We start from the raw sequence: 20,712 nt of genomic DNA on the forward strand, positions 1-20,712 counted from the left end.
TTTCCTATTTGGAACCAGTCTGTTGTTCCATATCCAGTTTTAGCTGTTACTTCCTGACCTGCATATAGGTTTCTCAAGAGGTGGGTCAGGTGGTCTGGTATTCCCATCTCTTTCAGAATTTTCCATAGTTCCTTATGATCCACACAGTCAAAGGCTTTGGCATAGTCAATAAAGCAGAAATAGATGTTTTTCTGGAACTCTCTTGCTTTTTCGATGATCCAGTGGATATTGGCAATTTGATCTCTTGTTCCTCTGCCTTTTCTAAAACCAGCTTGAACATCTGGAAGTTCATGGTTCACGTACTGCTGAAGCCTGGCCTGGAGAATTTTTGAGCATTACTTTACTAGCATGTGAGATGAGTGCAATTGTGTGGTAGTTTGAGCATTCTTTGGCATTGCCTTTCTTTGGGATTGGAATGAAAACTGACCTTTTCCAGTCCTGAGGCCACTGCTGAGTTTTCCAAATTTGCTGGCATATTGCGTGCAGCACTTTCACAGCATCATCTTTCAGGATTTGAAATAGCTCAACTGGAATTCCATCATCTCCACTAGCTTTGTTTGTAGTGCTGCTTTCTAAGGCCCACTTGACTTCACATTCCAGGATGTCTGGCTCTAGGTGAGTGATCACACCATCGTGATTATCTGGGTCGTGAAGATCTTTTTGGTACAGTCCTTCTGTATATTCTTGCTACCTCTTCTTAGTATCTTCTGCTTCTGTTAGGTCCATATCATTTCTGTCCTTTATCGAACCCATCTTTGAATGAAATGTTCCCTTGGTATCTCTAATTTTCTTGAAGAGATCTCTAGTCTTTCCCATTCTGTTGTTTTCCTCTATTTCTTTGCACTGATCACTGAGCAAGGCTTTCTTATCTCTCCTTGCTATTCTTTGGAACTCTGCATTCAAATGGGAATATCTTTCCTTTTCTCCTTTGCTTTTCAGTTCTCTTCTTTTCACAGCTATTTGTAAGGCCTCCTCAGACAACCATTTTGCCTTTTTGCATTTCTTTTCCATGAGGATGGTCTTGATCCCTGTCTCCTATACAATGTCACAAACCTCCATCCATAATTCATCAGGCACTCTATCAGATCTAGTCCCTTAAATCTATTTCTCACTTCCACTGGATAGTCATAAGGGATTTGATTTAGGTCATACCTGAATGGTCTAGTGGTTTTCCCTACTTTCTTCAATTGAAGTCTGAATTTTGCAATAAGGAGTTCATGATCTGAGCCAGAGTCAGCTCCCGGTCTTGTTTTTGCTGACTGTATAGAGTTTCTCCATCTTTGGCTGCAAAGGATATAATCAATCTGATTTCAGTGTTGACCATCTGGTGATGTCCACGTGTAGAGTCTTCTCTTGTGTTGTTGGAAGAGGGTGTTTGCCATGACCAGTGCATTTTCTTTGCAAAACCCTGTTAGCCTCTGCCCTGCTTCATTCTGTACTCCAAGGCCAAATTTGCCTGTTACTCCAGGTGTTTCATGACTTCCTACTTTTGCATTCCAGTCCCCTATAATGAAAAGGACATCTTTCCTTGGGTGTTAGTTCTAAAAGGTCTTGTCAGTCTTCATAGAACCGTTCAACTTCAGCTTCTTCAGCATTACTGGTTGGGGCATAGGCTTGGATTACCGTGATATTGAATGGTTTGCCTTGGAAACGAACAGAGATCATCCTGTCATTTTTGAGATTGCATCCAAGTACTGCATTATGGACTCTTTGTTGACCATGATGCCTACTCCATTTCTTCTAAGGGATTCCTGCCCACAGTAGTAGATATTAACATATTTACTAGTAGATATTAACATATTTACTACTAACATAGTAGTGGACAGTAACATATTTCTGTTAGAGCTCATTAATCTACCCTGCAAGTCTCTTATCTTCCCCACCATGATTTCCATGATTTTTTTTTTTGCTTTGAGATACTTCGTTTTTATCTTCCAGACTATCAATTAAAATTTCCTCCTCTACAGTTAACCTCTTAACTAAGAAAATATACTTCAGAGCTTCAGAAAGTTTTTACATGTCACACCAGACTCTTCTTAAGTATACTATTTTCTGTTTAGATTATCATCCTTCCTTCCAAGCTCTTGTATTTTGCTATATGTATCCTTTTCTCATTCTTACTAAACCTTCTCTCTCTGGTCATCTGACCCACTTAGATGTGTGGTTGCTTCTATATCAGTTCAGCTAACACTTAGGTTTAGCTGTTGGAGTATCCTGAAGAGAGGCAGTACCATAAGAAGAAGGTAAACAGGTTTCTCCTCCTGAGGGCTGTGAGTATAAAAGAAAACAAACCACCCATCTGACCTTTCCCCTAGGGTTCACAGATCTCTTATAACCAAAACTCTTCCTAAAATCTGTCATTTCATGACCCTTGTCTGAGAACTCTCTGAAGCTAGCCTCCAGATGCTTGCCCAGCCCCTGAGGAAGGAAATCTCATACCAAGTTTCTCTACAAGTGCCCAAAGAGCCCAAGGTCTCACATGCATCCATAGGTCTATAGGACCGAAAAGTGAATTGATTCAGGATAGGAAGAGAAACCAGAATTGGTTGTGGGAGATAAAGGAGTCACATTTAGATATCATTTTCTCTGAATTCTTTGATCCTTTCCTGAATATTTTATTTTGTATCCTGCTTTCTGTCACTTACATTAAAAATGAACATTGACATAGATCATTAAAATTTTCTAGAAATCTCATTTTCAATGGTCACAAGATCTTTCCTACCATTATGTATTAACGCTAAGAATTTCTTTGGATTTTAGGAACTTAGTTTAACCATTTACTGATTTTTTTTTAACAATAAATTTCATGACTCAGAACGTTTTAAGGTTCTTGATATGGCAAATTATTTTCCAAAAAGGTTGTATTAATCTATACTCCCACTAGCAGTATATAGTAGTTTCTGCTTGATTATCCATTGATAATGCATATTGAGAGCTAGAATATGATACATAGGTAAGACAGATAAATAAATGTCTAAATATACACCCACACTTTTTTAATCTCTCTGCCAATTTAGTAGGTGAAAATGGTACTTTTGACTTTCATATTTTTCTGAGCATAAATTTTCTTATAAAATTATATTACAGATAAGATACAAAATGTCATTAAAATCTACCAGCAGCCAACATGTATAGATTACATAGTAAATATTTGGGTTTTTCCCTACTGTCTGCTAGAGTTAGAAGAAATGAAACTGGAATTGTAAAATTAACATTTTTATTCTAAGAAAAAGCCAAAGGATGTGTTGGAAAATGCACTCTCAGATACTATACAGAATAAATGAATCTGATATTTATATGACTCTAAAAGCTTGACTTTAAGTATGAATTAAATCATGGTTAGATTATAAATTTAAAAATTCCTTTCCCATAAAGAAATACATACATTCATATATATGCATATATGTGTGTATACAGATACATATGTGTATGCTATAGGGAAGTAGCTAATATTAATGAAAGATTAATCCAAGACTATTTCTTTCACATACATTCCCTTTCTCCTAAAATCATGGTTGACTAGAAACTACATGAGTAACAAATTACTGAAAGAAACTTAATTTTTTTGAAACTCTATTGTTTTATACAAATAAATTCCGCTTTCATATAGGGGGAGAAAGGAATTCTTTCACATATATTCCCATTGAGAAGAATACAAATAAAACAACCTTCTAATTCAGAAAGACTTTCTTACACAAACTAGTTTATAACACTACCTGTCTAATAAAGGACATTTTATTACTTTAAGTTTCTTAAGAGAAAATTTCATCTATGGTGAAAGTTTTGAAGAACATACTGTTTAGATTCAAAACACTCACCTTTGATGTTGGAGAGATAAAATAAAGAGCTTTCATTTGTCTGACAGGTTCTCGATTTTTATAAATATTCTCCACAACTAACAAAAAAAAGTCCAAAATATAAACAAAGAATTATATTTGACTTGGAGTTTCAGTTTTCACATTACAAATTATGGTATTTAATATCTGTCTTTAAAAGGCTACTATGAAGAGGTAAGAGAAATTAAAATCTTATTAACACAATCCTGCCTGGTGGAAGACAGCAACTGTGGCAGTGTTATTTTTCATAACCCCACACTAAAGCTGATTTAAATTTGCAATTGCCTCATTTCTAGGTAATAAAGAGAAGCTTAAAAAGTCAGTATTACACACTTGGAAATAAGCACAAAAGTTGATTTTATGACATAAATCTTACTATCCATTTAAAAACAAAACATGAAAACCACAAACATCAGTCAAAATACTGAAGTAAACTTACTGCATCAACATACAAAACTATAACAAATATATAACAATAAAAATTTTGAAGAACAAACTCAGCAAGGCAACTGACTTAGTCTTGGTTAGGGGCGCTTAACTACATGTCTCAGCTGAGGGGAAAAATCCTGACTTACAGAGGTTATTCTGAAGATTCACAAAGAAAAGAGTGTCCATAATAATTATTATAGCTACAGTTACTAAAAAAATAAGACATAATCCCCTGAGAAACACAATTACTAACTAAAATTTATTAATACTTTAAACTCTCCCTATCATAATTTAAAAAAAAAAGTTTTTCATGGTGAGTATTTGAAACACTTACCAGTTATACCCTCTGCTAGAAGATCTGTCATTTTACAACATGATGCCAAAAGCTTAGTGGTAAATTCATCTAGAAGCATTATCTTAAAATGAATATAAATTAAGAAATAGTTTAAGCATTTAACTGCCAAGAATTCACAAAAGACAGAATTTAATGCATTACACATACTCAAATTCATAGTCTATTTATAACATAAAATTAAAATATCAGGAGAGTAAACAAAATTATCTCAACTCATTTAACTTTCATGATTTAGAAATTTATTTCCTCAATATATGGACATATAATATTATACATAAATAAGCAATATTTTCACTTTGAAGCAGAATTTGTTCACTTTAAATGCATCTTATGTTGAACATCAAATTTTCTTAAAATCATAAAATGCTGCTTGTGGTGGAATAATTGTTCTAGGCACTGTTCTAAGCACTTTACATGAATAAATTCATTTAATATTTACAAATACTCTATGACGTACTACCATCCCTACTTTATAGATAAAGAAACAGAGGCATAGAGACATCAAGTAATTTGCTCAAGAAGCCACAGCTAATAGGAGGTAAAGCTGGGATTTGAAGGCAAACACTATGGCTCTAACTCTGTACTTTTATACAAGTGTAATAAGTAAAATATGTACAAGTCCCCAATAAAGGTTTCTAGCATTATGCAAATTCTATGTGAATATGTAAATTATACCTTCCATTCGCCTTCTTTCTTGCAGTCATCAAACACTGTTGCTTTTATCTCTGCAAAGAAAAAGAGAACTATTTAGGAATCTTAATAAATAGAATAAACTACTCAAAATGTCCAAGATGGCTGGGAAATATCACTTGGAATTGCTCAGCTTCATAAAAAGTACATATACACGAGTAAAAATCCAGTTTTCTTTAATACTGAACCTATATGGTACATTTAAACCATAATATATTTTAACTTTTTGAGACTAAAAATAATATTAAAAAGGCTAATATATTTAATTACTGTCCTTTACAGCATCGGACTCTAGTTTCACCACCAGACACATCCACAATTGAGTGCTGTTTCCACTTTGGCCTAGCCACTTCATTCTCTCTGGTGCATGTAGGCTCAGTCACTCAGTTGCATCTGATTCTTTGAAACCCCATGGACTATACCCCACAAGGCTCTTCTGTCCATGGGATTTTCCTGGCAAGAATACTAGAGTGTGTTGCCATTTCTTCCTCCAGAAGACCATGTTTTGTCAGAACTCTCACCGTGACCTGCCCATCTTGGGTGGCCTTGCACAGCATGGCTCATAGCTTCACTGAGTTATGCAAGCCCCTTCACCAAGACAAGGCTGTGATCCATGAAGGCAATACGTGAACCGAGAAATTCCAGATGTTCAAGCTGGGTTTCAAAGAGGCAGGGGAACAAGAGATCAAATTGTCTCTGTTTACTGAATCATGGAGAAAGCAAGGGAGTTCCAGGAAAATATTTAATTCTGCTTCATTCACTACGCTAATACCTTTGACTGTGTGGATCACAACAAATGGAAAAATTCTTAAAGAGATGGGAATACCAGACCACCTGACCTGCCTCCTGAGAAATCTGTATGTGAGTCAAGAAGCAATAGTTACAATCGGACACAGAACAACTGGTTCAAAACTGGGAAAGGAGTATGACAAGGCTGTATACCATGATCCTGCTTATTTAACTTATATGCAGAGTACATCATGCAAAATGCCAGGCTGGATGAATCACAAGATGGAACCAAGATTGCTGGGAGAAGTATTAACAACCTCAGATATACAGATAATACCACTCTAATGGCAGAGAGTGAAGAGGAACTAAAGAGCCTCTTGATGAGGGTGAAAGAGGAGAATGAAAAAGCTGGCTTAAAACTCAACATTCAAAAAACTAATATCAGGGCATCCAGTCGCATCACTTCATGGCAAATAGAAAGGGAAAAAGTAGAAGCAAGGACATATTTTATTTTCTTGGGCTCGGAAATCACTGTGGACGGTTACCACAGCCACGAAATGAAAAGACACTCCTTGGAAGGAAAGCTATGATAAACTGAGACAGCGTATTAAAAAGCAAAGACATCACTTTGCCAACAAAGGTCCATATAGTCAAAGCTATGGTTTTTCCAGTATTGGATGTGAGAGTTGGACCATAAAGAACGCTGAGTGCCAAAGAATTGATGCTTTCAAATTGTGGTGCTAAAGAATCATCTTGAGAGTCCCTTGGACTGCAAAGAGATCAAACCAGTCAGTCTTAAAGGAAATCAACTATGAATATTCAGTGTAAGTACTGTTGTTGAAGCTCCAATATTTTGGCCACCTGATGTGGAAAGCAAACTCACCGGAAAAAATCCTGATGCAGAGAAAGACTGAAGGAAAAATGAGAAGGGGGCAGCAGAGGAAGTGATGGTTAGATAGCATCACTGACACAATAGACAAGAATTTGAGCAAACTCTGGGAGTCAGCAGAGGACAAAGGAGCCTGGAGTGCTGCAGTCCATGAGCTTGCAAAGAGTCAGACACAACTTAGCAAGTAGTCAACAATAATATTTAATTATATAAACACATCTGGAAAAAATTTCTGAAAGTATTATTTGACTTGGTTTTCCCAACTCTACTTAAATCCTAAGTAAACAAGATGAAAAAAAAACTGCAGGAAAATCCCTAACGAGTTCATTACTAAATTACATCTGACAAACGAAACCAGGTAAGTAAGTTTCTTCCTGATTTATTTCATTACAATTTTTGAAAATGTGTTACAGCATTCAGTTCAGTCCCTCAGTTGTGCCTGACTCTGCGACCCCATGGACTATAGCACGCCAGGCTTTCCTGTCCATCACAAACTCCTGAAGCTTGCTCAAATTCATGTCCATTGAATCGGTGATGGCATCCAACCATCTCATCCTCTGTCGTTCCCTTCTCCTTCTGCTTTCAATCTTTCCCAGCATCAGGGTCTTTTCCAATGAATCAGTTCTTCCCATCAGGTGGCCAAAGTATTGGAGTTTCAGCTTCGGCATCAGTCATTCCAACAAACATTCAGGACTGATTTCCTATTTAGGATGGACTGGTTTGACCTCCTTGCAGTCCAAGGGGCTCTCAAGAGTCTTCTCCAACACCACAGTACGAAAGCATCAATTCTTCAGCGCTCAGCTTTCTTTATAGTCCAATTCTCACATCCATACGTGACTACTGGAAAAATCATAGCTTTGACTAGATGGACCTTTGTCAGCAAAGTAATGTCTCTGCTTTTTAATATGCTGTCTAGGTTGGTTATAGCTTTTCTTCCAAGGAGCAAGTGTCCTTTAATTTCATGGCTGCACTCACCGTCTGCAGTGATTTTGGAGCCCAAGAAAATAGTCTGTCACTGTTTCCATTGTTTTCCCATCTATTTGCCATGAAGTGATGGGACCAGATGCCATGATCTTCACTTTCTGAATGTTAAGTTTTAAGCCAGCTTTTTCACTCTCCTTTCACCTTTATCAAGAGGCTCTTTAGTTCCTCTTCACTTTCTGCCATAACGGTGGTGTCATCTGCGTATCTGAGTTTATTGATATTTCTCTGGGCCAGAAACTGGAGTGGGTAGCCCTTCCCTTCTCCAGAGGATCTTTCCAACCCAGGGATGGAACCCAGGCGTCCCACACTGCAGGTTTATTCTTCACCAGCGGAGCCACCAGGAAAGCCTAAGAATACGGGAGTGAGTAGCCTATCCCTTCTTCAGCGCATCTTCCTGACCTAGGAATCAAACTGCCTGCACTGCAGGCAGATTCTTTACCAACTGAGCTATCAGGGAAGCCCAAGAAAGATAGTCCTGTCTTGCGATCCCATGAACTGTAGCCTACCAGGCTCTTCTGTCCATGGGATGCTCCAGGCAAGAATACTAGAGTGGGCTGCCATTTCCTACTCCAGGGGAACTTCCAGACCCAGGATTGAATCCAGGTCTCCTGCATCGCAGGCAGATGCTTTACTGACTGAGTTACACAGAAAGTCCAACGTTACAGCATTAGGATACAAATATTCAGATTTATAATGAATAAATATTAGCAATGTATTCCTTGCAATGATTTTCAAAATTAATCTAAAAATATATTTTTAAAATTATTAAACAGTACACAAAGGCAATCCACATAAATACATGTTATTCTACTTGGTAAGACAAAAATTTCCCACATTTAATATTTTATTAATTTGCAATTAACTTTGAAAACTGTAGTAAAATTAAATATAAATTATAGCAACTTGTGTTTTTATTAATTATTGATGAGATATTTATACAATGCATTTCTATTTAATTTATATTTCTTTCACTTCATACTTTTGGAAATTTACCATGAAGTTTTTGGCATTATGTTAAAAATGACATGTCCAAGTAGAGGGTATATTTGATAAGGGTTACTGATATTCATCATAAGAATTGTGACCTTAAAGGTTTTACTGTGTTTGGGAAGGTTTGAAAGTGTTAAGAGTATTAGTTAAGGGGCTTTTATATGTTTGCCGAGGAGACTATGAAGTTATATGAGATTTACAGCAAAAGCCTGAAGTATTTAACCATAATTTAAGCCTAGAGCAATATTTTCTAGTATTCTACAGGCAAAGAGGAAGGATTTTCTTAAGCAGCACTGAGACACTGAAACATTATGGTACTTCCCTATCTAAGCTTGCTTTATTCCTGGATACCTAAAACAAATAGAAAATCATAGACATTTTGCTTATTTTTGCCAAATTTGTGTCTTTCTCTTAAGAAGTGAATGCTCATGGGACTTATGATGGAGCAGACTGAACAGCTCCCCAGTAGAAATCATTCTAGTCTTTTAACACCTTGGAAATGGCATTGTTTTATATGGCAGAAACTAATCATATGTGGCTTACTGATGAGCACTGGAAATGTGGCTCGCCTGAACTGGGATGTCCTGCAAGTATAAAATACATACCAGATTTCAAAGACTTAGTAAAAAAACAGAAATCCAAAATATCATTATTTGATTAGACATTTCAATGGTAACATTTTGGATATATCGGGTTAAACAAAATATATTTTAAAAATTAATTTCACCTGTTTAACTTTTTTTTTTTTTTTGGCTATCAGAAAATTTTAAGTGGCTTGCTTTTTATTTCTAACTATATAGTACCACCTTAGAATCTGAGGATACCAAGCCAGTAAGTGCTAGCATCTCAAAAATAAATGATAAAGAGATAACTAGTATGTGGACAGAGATTAGGGGAATCCATGAAAGGTGATTTGGTTACAGGTAAAATGTGTTTGGAGTAGTCCAAGGAAATCACATCAACTAATATTACAGAACTAAAAAGGTATTTCCTCTAATTATTAATGGAAATTATTTAACCTTATAATCCATTTCTCTAGCACCCTAAATTAGGATACATCCCAAGATTCAATTCTCTTACTTTTGCTCTGCTTGCTCTATACTCTTCCTCAGAGACCATGTTCATCATCAAAGTTTCATCTATCAGATCAGTTCTTCAATTTTTTCCCCCAACTTTACTGAGATAAACTCACATATAACATTGTGTAACTTTTAAGGTTAACAAGGTATTGATCTGATACACATATATTGCACTATAATTACAACTGCTGTGTTAGTTAACACCTCCACCACTCCATATACCATTTCTTTTTTTGGGGTGAGAACATGTAAGATCTATTCTCTCTGCAATTCTCAATTATATAGTATGGTATTTTTATCTATAACCACAATGCTGTGCATTAGATCCTCAGAACTTAGTCATCTTTGAACTGGAAGCTTGTCCTCTTTGACCAACTTCTCCCTATTTCCTGCTAACCCACAGCAATCCTTCATTTTTCCACAAATTCTCATCTTTCCTTGTACTTCTTTCAATTACACAATACAGGTTTAAGCAGCTACATGCCTCAAATTGAGATTAAATGCCCTAAAAACTGCTCTAGATGTCTCCACTTCTATGAGTTTTATTGTCATCTTCTTAGTCATTGTCTTCAGCTATTTTCTCTTTTCTCCATTTCTAATCACTAGGCAGTATCGATTGTTCTTTCTGGTGATTGCCATCATCACTACCAATGCCCTGATTCTTACTCTCTCTCACAGAATTACTACAGTAATCTCCTATCTGGATTTCCTGCTCCCTACCTCTAACCCCTTTACCTTCCCCAGTACGTTTTCCACACTGCAGTCAAGAGTCCTCTTCCTGAAGCACAGCCCTGTCACTTCAATACCTACCTCAAAATTCTCTCAAATTCTGTTACCTCAGAATAAAACCTAGATTCTACCATTCAACATCCTCCATCAACTGGCCTTCACCCAATCTCTAAATTAATCTTCCACCAGTCCAAATGCTACCCAATTAACGACCTATTAATACCAATTACCCTAACTTTTCTCCTTCTATTTCTTATACATATGAAGTGAAATATATTTTAAATTGTAACACCAAAGAGGATGTGAAAATACTGATGGAAAAAATGAAAGGAGAACTAACAAAGTAGTGTATGGCATCAGCAATGCCAAATGTATAATCAGAAGGGTTCTGGGGTTAACGTTTCATAGAGGTGGTAGTTACATAAATAAAAATTTATCCAGCTATACATTTAGCAATAGTACACCTTATACTAGCATTATACTTAGTGAAAACTTTAGGAACAAAAAATGACTTCCTTTCAGCATTGTTCTAATAAGTCCCCAAAATGCTGACAGCTGCTGCTGGAGGAGGAAGACAAACTTTTCGTCTCTAATGGCTTCCCACTGCTAGAGCATTTTTAAACAATTTAGCTCCAACCTACCTTTTATAGCCTTCATCCCCCTATTCCTTGCAATAAATATTCTGTACTCAAACAAAAGGAATTATTCCATAAACAATCACATACTTTAATGCCTTTGGGTCCTAGTTCAGACTTCCCTATCTGGCAAAAACCTACTACCTTTCAATGTTACCCTCTATTTGGAGTCTTCCCTAATGCAGTTCCAGAGAGGAAAAAAATTTCTTTTTCTTCTCTTTTTCTGAAACTTCTTCATGCTGCTAACATAGTACTTAGTACCTGTATACCTGTCTCCTCCCACTGAACTGTGAATTCCAGGTCAAGGAATATGAATACAAAAGGGGGAAATGTGGAAACAGTGACAGATTTTATTTTCTTGGGCTTCAAAATTACTGTGGACAGTGACTACAGCCATGAAATTAAAAGACACTTGCGCCTTGGAAGGAAAGCTATGACAAAACTAGACAGTGTATCAAAAAAGCAGAGACATCACTTTGCCAACAAAGTTCCATACAGTCAAAGCTAGGGCTTTTCCATTAGTCATGTAGGAATGTGAGAGTTGGACTACAAAGAAGGCTGAGCGCCGAAGAATTGATGCTTTTGAATTGTGGTGCTGGAGAAGACTCTTGAGAGTTCCCTGGACTACAAGGAGAACAAACCAATCAATCCTAAAGGAAATCAACCCAGAATTCTCATAGGAATGACTGAAGCTGAAGCTAAAGCTCCAATACTTTGGCCACCTGATGCAAAGGGCTGACTCACTAGAAAGGACCCTGATGCTGGGAAAGACTGACTGCAAAAGGAGAAGGGGGCGGTAGAGGATGAGATAGTTGGATAGCATCAATGGACTCGAATGGACTCAACGGACATGAATTTGAGCAGACGCCAGGAGACAGTGAAGGAAGGACAGGGAAGCCTGTGCTGCAGTCCATGGAGTCTCAAAGAGTCGGACACGACTTATTGATTGGACAACAACAAAAGGAATAAACACCTAGAACAGGGGTGGCACTTAATAAAAATTGGTTTAAATGAATACATGATTCTGCAAATTTTCAAAAAAGGAAAAAATTGTGTTACAAGATAAAGAAGTAACCAGAATGAAAAAAGCCATAAAGATAACAGATTAAAACAGAAAAACAAAAAAGTATTTTCTACATGCCCATGTGTGTGTGTGTGTGTGTGTATACATGTGTGCATGCATGCTCAATTGTGTCTGACTCTTTGTGACATCACAGACTGTAGCCCACCAGACTCCTTTGTCCATGGGATTTCCCAGCCAAGAATACTGGGTGATTGCCATTTCTTTCTCCAGGGGATTCATCCTGACCCAGGGACTGAACCCAAGTCTCTTGCGTCTCCTGCACTGGCAGGCAAATTCTTTACCATGAGCGCCACGTGGGAAGCCCTATATTTGGGAAAAATAAGTTCTCAAGGAATTTATAAAAAACCTGAGTGGCTGTCTCTGGGAAAGGAGTCTGGGCTCTGGGTAGAGATGAAGATTAATTTTATATTACAGTCTTTTCTATTATCGAAATTTTTTGCCACATCAAGGTATTTAAGAATGATTAAAAATACTAATTACTAAGATTATGAAGGAAGAGGAAAGAGTTATGTCAATGTTAAGCATTTAAAAAAATGAAGCAACAAAATGACCAATAATAAAAAATGTATCTGAAGGTATATAAGGACTAGAAGAAAAACATGAAAAGCAAAAAGCTTATAATTTAAGGTGTCGATTTTAATTTGTAAACAAATTACTTTGATCTGTAATTTTTTGAGATTCACTTTCTCCAACATTTCCTCTAAAATATACAAGGTAAATTATAGACATTAAACTATTGTTTATAACAGGCTGTACTGAATAAGGAAAAATAAAATATCATTGCTTTACTTAGTTACTATATTTACTTAGTTACTATTGTTCTGCTGTGTTTTTCAAATAAACTTCATCAAATTTTTATTTAAAATATTTTATCAGTGATAGCTTTGCTACCACTCCCCTACAGCTGCTGCTGCTAAGTCGCTTCAGTCATGTCTGACTCTGTGCAACCCCATAGACGGCAGCCCACCAGGCTCCGCAGTCCCTGGGATCCTCCAGGCAAGAACACTGGAGTGGGTTACAAAAAACGGCAAATAAGCAATACCAAGCACTATAAATTTTTACTGATGTTATATACAGGAATTAGTTTTGTAAATAAATGCAGCCCTTTGTACTCGAAACATTAAATTTTTAAAAGGGGTTTTAATGTAGTCCCTAAAGGCTGATTCCCTCTCATGTTTTAGGTCTCAGCTCAAATGTTACCCACTCAGAGAAACAGGGCAAAGGCTAAGAGACTTATGCGAAGAGAATGCACGGGTCATAACAAACACCCTCTTCAACAACAGAAAAAGACAACTCTACACACGGATATCACCAGATGGTCAATACCTAAATCAGACTGATTATATTCTTTGCAGGTGAAGATGGAGCAGCTCTATACAGTCAGCAAAAACATGACCAGGAGCTGACTGTGGCTCAGATCATGAACTCTTGACTACAAAATTCAGACTTGAACAAAGTAGGGAAAACCACTAGACCATCAAAAACGAAAGTCAAAGTGAAAGTCGCTCAGTTGTGTCTGACTCTTTGGGACACCATGGACTCCTCCATGGAATTCTCCAGGCCAAAATACTGGAGTGGGTAGCCTTTCCTTTCTCCAGGGGATCTTCCCAATCCAAGGATCGAACCCAGACTCCCTCATTGCAGGCAGATTCTTTACCACCTGAGTCATAAGGGAAGCCTTCTAGACCATTCAGGTATGACCTAAATCAAATCCTTTATGATTATATGGTGGAAGTGACAAATAGATTCAAGGGATTAGATCTGATAGACAGAGTGCTTGAAGAACTATGGACAGAGGTTCACGACACTGTACAGGAGGTGGTGATCAAAACCGTCAACAAGAAAAAGAAATGCAAAAAGGCAAAACGGTTGTCTGAGGAGGCCTTGCAAAAAGCTGAGAAAAGAGACGTGAAAGGCAAAGGACAAAAGGAAAGATATATCCATCTGAATGCAGAGTTCAGAAGAATAGCAAGGAGAAATTAGAAAGCATTCCTAAGTGACCAATGCAAAGAAACAAAGGAAAACAACAGAATGGGAAAGACTATAGAGATCTCTTCAAGAAAATTAGAGATACCAAGAGAACATTTCATCCAAAGATGGGCACAATAAAGGACAGAAATGGTATGGACCTAACAGAATCAGAAGATATTAAAAAGAGAAGGCAAGAATACACAGAAAAACTATACAAAAAAGAGCTTTGTGACCCAGATAATCATAATGGTGTGATCACTCACCTAGAACCAGACATCCTGGAATGTGAAGTCAAACAGGCCTTAGGAAGCATCACTATGAACAAAGCTAGTGGAGGTAATGGAATTCCAGCTGAATTGTTTCAAATCCTAAAAGATGATGCTGTGAAAGTGTTGCACTCAATATGCCAGCAAATTTGGAAAACTCAGCAGTGGCTACATAATTGGAAAAGGTCAGTTTTCATTCCAATCCCAAAGAAAGGCAATGCCAAGGAATGTTCAAACTACCATACTATACTCACCTCGCATGCTAGGAAAGGAATGCTCAAAATTCTCCAAACTAGGCTTCAACTGTATGCAAACTGAGAACTTCCAGATGTTCAAGCTGGATTTAGAAGAGGCAGAGGAACCAGAGATCAAATTACCAACATCCACCGGATCATAAGAAAAAGCAAGAAAGATCCAGAAAAACATCTGCTTCACTGACTATGCTAAAGCCTTGACTGTGTGGATCACAACAAACTGTGGAAAATTCTTAAACAGATGGGAAAACCAGACCACCTGACCTCCCTCCTGAGAATTCTGTATGCAGGCCTAGAGGCAACAGTTAGAAGCAGACATGGAACAACAGACTGGTTCCAAATTGAGAAAGGAGTACGTCAAGGCTCTATATTGTCACCCTGGTTACTTAACTTCTATGCAGAGTACATCATGTGAAATGCCAGTCTGGATGAAGCACAAACTGGAATCAAGATTACAGGGAGAAATATCAATAACCTCAGAGATACAGATGACACCACCCTTATGGCCAAAAGCGAAGAGGAACTAAAGAGCCTATGGATAAAGGTGAAAGAAGAGAGTGAAAAAGCTGGCTTAAAACTCAACATTCAAAAAACGAAGATCATGGCATCCAGTCCCATCACTTCATGGCAAATGGATGGGGAAACAATGCAAACAGTGACAGACTTTATTTTCTTGGGCTCCAAAATCACTGCAGACAGTGACCACAGCCATGAAATTAAGACGCTTGCTCCTTGGAAGAAAAGCTATGGCCAACCTAGACCGCATATTAAAAAGCCAGAGACATTACTTTGCTGACAAAGGTCTGTCTAGTCAAAGCTATGGTTTTTCCAGTAATCATGTATGGATGTGAGAGTTGGACTATAAAAAAAACTGAGCGCCGAAGAATTGATGCTTTTGAACTGTGGTATTGGAGAAGACTCTTGAGAGTCCCTCGGACTGCAAGGAGATCAAACCAGTCAATCCTAAAGGAAATCAGTCCTGAATATTCATTGGAAGGACTGATTCTGAAGCTGAAACTCCAATACTTTGGCCACCTGATGTGTAGGACTGACCTGTTAGAAAAGACCCTGAAGCTGGGAAAGACTGAAGGCAGGAGGAGAAGGAGACCACAGAGGATGAGATGGTTGGATGGCATCATTGACTTGATGGAAATGAGTTTGAGCAAGCTCTGGAGTTGTTGATGGACAAGGAAGCGTGGCGTGCTGCAGTCCACAGGGTTGCAAAGAGTCGACTGAGTGTCTGAACTGAACAGAGAATCCTTTCCTGACCTACCTATTCAGAGAAGCCTCTTTCTTTATATAGATATCAAGGACTGAAATAGCCATGTTTATTCTTTGTTTACACACTTATTTTCTATTATTCCCCACTTGGACGGAAGATTCAGGAAGACTGGAACTTGTCTCCTTTCTATTGATGTATTCCTATAGGAATTCAATATTTACTGAATAAATTGGGGGCATTACAGAACTGATCTGTTCACTTTTTTTCCTGTTTACTTATAAAAAATATTTATTTATTCAGCTTCATTGGGTCTTAGTTGCGGCACATGGGCTTAGTTGCTCCCCAGCATGTGGGATCTTAGTTCTCGAACTGCCATCCCTGGCATTGTAAGGCAGATTCTTAACCACTGGACACCAGGGAGTCCCCCACCCCCCCACCGCCTCCCCGTCCCCACCCCCCCCAACATTTTACTTTTAACAAGCACTATTACCCATTGCATTCTGCCATGGACTGTTTGGAATTTAAATCTCTAGAAGACACAATAGTGGGCCTACCTTCAAGAAGCTTATTAAGAGAGCCACAAAAGGCACCATTTGCAAAGGATAAACCACACATGCTACAGAAATATGAGACACGGGATTAAAATGAGAAGCTGCTATGGAGTTAATTGCCCCATTTGTGCTGAGACTTGAACGCTGGCTAAAACTTGGATAGTTGAAGAATAGGAGTAAGAGGAGCATTCTAGACAGAAGAACTGGCATCAAGATGTGGAGGCAGAAGATTTTGAGAAAAGTCAACAGGAGGACTAGCCAAACATCAATATTATACTAGGAATTATACTAGGAAAGGTAGGCTGGAGCAGGTTATAAGTCTTCAAATGCAGACTAAGTGTCTGAAAAGATCGTTAGGCACAAGTGCAGGGTATCTCTCTGTAGGTCTTTTTAAGCAGGAGAACAGCATGATCATAGCTCAATACTATTACAGGAAAACCAGTCTGGTCAGATGAACTGGAGTGAGAAAGAACAAGGCTTGGAAGCTCAGTTAGGCTACTGAAACAGACTGGGCAAAAAATAAGGCTCTGAACTGAGGTTTAAACATTGTAGAAAGTCACAGACAGGTCACACAGAAACTCTGCAGCCAAAAAAATCTGGGTTGGAATACTAAGTCTATATTTAACAGTTGTTTAAGGTTTTTTTTAAAAAATGGCTTTATTATGATTTACACATAACTCATCCAAAGTATACAATTAAATGGCTTTCAGTATATTCAGAGCTATATGCTTATCACTGTAATCAATTTTAGAACATCTCATTACTTCAAAAGGAAACCCAGTTCCTTAGCCATAATTCCCACATGTCCCCAGCCTCCCTAGACATGAGCAACCACAAATCTACTTTCTACTAATCTCTATATAATTGCCTATTCTGGACATTTAATATGAATGGAGTCATATGGTTCTTTATGACTGGCTTCTTTTCATTTGGCATAGTTTTTCCAAGGATCATCAATAATGTAGTATGTATCAGTACTTCCTTCTTTTTATTGCCCAATAATATTCCATTATATGGACATACCACATGTTATTAATCCATTCACCAGTTGATGGGCATTTGGGCTATTCTGCCTTTTTGCCTATTTAGAATGCTGCTGCTATGATAATAGGTATATCAACTTTAACATGTTAGAGATAATAATTCTTATTAAGTTTTAATATTTGTAAAGAATAGTGCCTGGCACAGAGTAATGTTGAAAAAATATTAATTCCCTTCTTCCTACTTTGCAGGTAAATTGAAAGTTACTTATCTTTCTAACCTCATCAAACTGTACTACCCTAAACCTAGCAAAACCTTTTCCCAGTCAAATATGATTCTCCTATCTCTGAGGAGATATCTTCCTCATTTCTTTCAGACTCCATCTTCTTTAGCTAACAGAATTCAGAGGCTCTCACTTCTCTTTCTCTACTTACTAAATGATGAATGAATATTAGCCTGTCTTTTAGTTATGTTCCTATTTACACAAAAATTCCAAAAACTATTTTTTTGAATCTTTATAACACCTTTCTTCCGTTCATCATCCCCTCTTCTTTATCTTACACTCCATGTTTATATCCTGGTGCTACCTCAACTTAACAGCACAAGATGGAAATTTGGTTATCTGTAAACACTCCCTCTTGCCTAGTTTCCATGCTATCAACACTAATGCTACTAACATTAACCTTTTTTTTCCTGATAAATACTGGTGTTAAGGACCATCTTGGAAATTATTTATACAACACAATTCATTACCTATTTTCATATATATATATATATTTAAATACGATTGTGATTTTAAAACATTACCAAATCTTAAAAGTGACCCATATAAATTTCGAAAAACAAAATGGTAACCTTTATAAGGTTAAGTGTAAGTCGCTCAGTTGTGTCCAAATCTCTGTGACCCCATGGACTGTCCATGGAATTCTCCAGGCAAGAATACAGAAGTGGGTTGCCATTTCCTTCTCCAAACCTTATAATTATCCAATTAAGAAAAATCTGTCCTAACTTTTTCCCCCCATTCTATTTATACACTTGTTTCTAGTACCTGCTATGTTAAGGAATACAACAGCTACCGATTTAGAGTTTTAATTTTAAATAAGAAACTCTACAACCCCCAGAATTTTATTAACTCAGTCACTATTTCTGTTCTTTGCTCAACAAGCCAGAACCAGAAATACTAATTAGATATTATACCCCTTTCCACTACTGGGCCATAATTACTTTGAACCCAGCAAGGCCAAACAATGATGGTTCTTCCTGTCTGGCGGTTTCCTTCTCTCGCTAAGGTGGCAGACATAGGTTTGGAGTGATATTTACGAAAGTTGTAGACAACACGGCAGAATGGCAGAGTATCAGTCACCAGTAAGTGGTGAAGCCCTAGATGAAGGGAGTGGCTCCAAGAGTGTAAAGAAAGAGGTGAAGGTGCAACTTTGCCCCGAGATACACTCATTCCCGTGGTCCCTTCTCAAGAACTCTTGAGAAAGTGGGTTCTTCTAGAAAGAAAGAAGGGTCTGTTTTTTTAAAAGGACAGGCATCGTAAAGTACACCTGTAAAACTCCCCCGGATACTAAGACGAATGAGCAGAATACGCAGTCTACGGAAACTCAAGTGTGGGGAGACTCGGGGGGACGGGATAAAGAAACACAAGTGCTCAGATTGTCTCGGGTGGAGAGACATCGCCTACTGGTGGGGCCCAGGCGGGAGCGCCGCCCAGATCCGCGCAGGGGCCTCGGGCGGAAAAGCTGGGCCGGGGGCCTTTCATCCAGGACGGGACTTCGCTGCCAGGGCCCGGCCGAGCAGAGCCCAGACGCTGACGGTCGCCGGCGTGAAGGCCTCGTCCTCCAGCTCCCCGCCCATCTCTGGCACCGCCAGAACAAGGGCTGGGAAGGAAAGCAGGAAGAAATCCTGACAGGAAAAGCAGGAAGAAATCCTAACAGGGACCTGGGAGCCAAAGCAACAAGTGCCAACCGCGGCTCTCCAAGATACTGCTGGCCTGGGGCAGGAAAGCAGGGCCCGGCATGGTGGCCTTCCCTTTCTCAGCCTCTGCCCCACCGCACTCACTCTGCCACACGACGCTCTTCAGCCCCCTTTCCGTCACCGGCGGCGCCATCTTCCCAAACGCTGTGGAGGAGCAGCGGCCGCCTCCCACTCGCAGCCTATTTCAGCTGTGAGAGCGAGTTCTGGCGGGCCCCGCCCTTCGCTGCGGGGACGGCCCCGCCCACACCCACGGGTCACGCCCACAAGTGACGTCACGGGCTTCTTATGGGATTCCCGCCCAACCCCAGACTGAGGCTGCGCAGTGTGGGTGAATTCTCCGTGGGCAGTTGCGCTCCCCCTAGCGGGAGGCTCTCAGCCAAATTTCGATGTCCTGGGATGTCAGAAGGTGAAACCGTACCAACGGATTGTGAGCTAACACCACCTAAGAAACTCGAATTCACGCATGATTCATGAAAAAGAGAGGGGTTCTTCGGTTTACAAAAGAATTCTTCACTTTGAGAAGGTATTTATAATAGACTTCACTCAGTCAGCTACCGAATAGAAAATTTAGCCTCCAAAAAGTTTATTCACTTTTCAAGGACCTAATAATTATGTAGAACCATGAGGTGCAGCCCGCTGTGCCCAGAACTGTGCAGGACTTTCAGGCAAGTCAAAGAAAGGAGAGACCCACTTCTGAAGAATTAAAAATCTAATTAGATAGCTCAGTTCCTGGCATGCTTGAAGGCAGCAAATATTGGTTGAAATAGTGAATGCCATTATGTTGACAATATACATAAATGAATCAATAAAACAATACTTAGTCAACAAACATTAATTCATGTGGAAGGGACTATCAGTGCTTTAGATTTAAAAGAGGGGAATTATTGCTGATTCACAAAGGAGATGATCTGAGCTCAGACTTCGGGAAAGTTTAGGCAGAGATCTGTTTCTTGAGATGGTTATTTTGAGACTTGAAATCAAGGTAATCAGTCATAGGGGAATTCTGGGGAGGTTCAGTGCTTAGGATTCCAGCACTTTCACTGATGAGTGGGTGGGTT

General features: G+C 38.6%; 1 protein-coding gene across 1 annotated transcript in view; it reads right to left on the minus strand.

The window, feature by feature from the left end:
• The window catches only part of STXBP3 (syntaxin binding protein 3), a 54,861-nt gene extending 34,974 nt beyond the window's left edge, over positions 1–19,887 (minus strand). Inside the window, exons 1-4 of the mRNA XM_043460470.1 lie at positions 19,739–19,887; positions 5,296–5,345; positions 4,600–4,681; positions 3,819–3,895 (exon numbers count right to left, since the gene is read on the minus strand). Of these exons, the coding sequence (XP_043316405.1) occupies positions 3,819–3,895; positions 4,600–4,681; positions 5,296–5,345; positions 19,739–19,787 (258 nt within the window). The 5' untranslated portion in view covers positions 19,788–19,887. The remainder of the gene's footprint in view (positions 1–3,818; positions 3,896–4,599; positions 4,682–5,295; positions 5,346–19,738) is intronic.
• Positions 19,888–20,712: the final 825 nt, after the last annotated feature.

Source organism: Cervus canadensis, chromosome 2 (assembly GCF_019320065.1).
Source record: "Cervus canadensis isolate Bull #8, Minnesota chromosome 2, ASM1932006v1, whole genome shotgun sequence".
Lineage (NCBI taxonomy): Eukaryota > Metazoa > Chordata > Mammalia > Artiodactyla > Cervidae > Cervus > Cervus canadensis.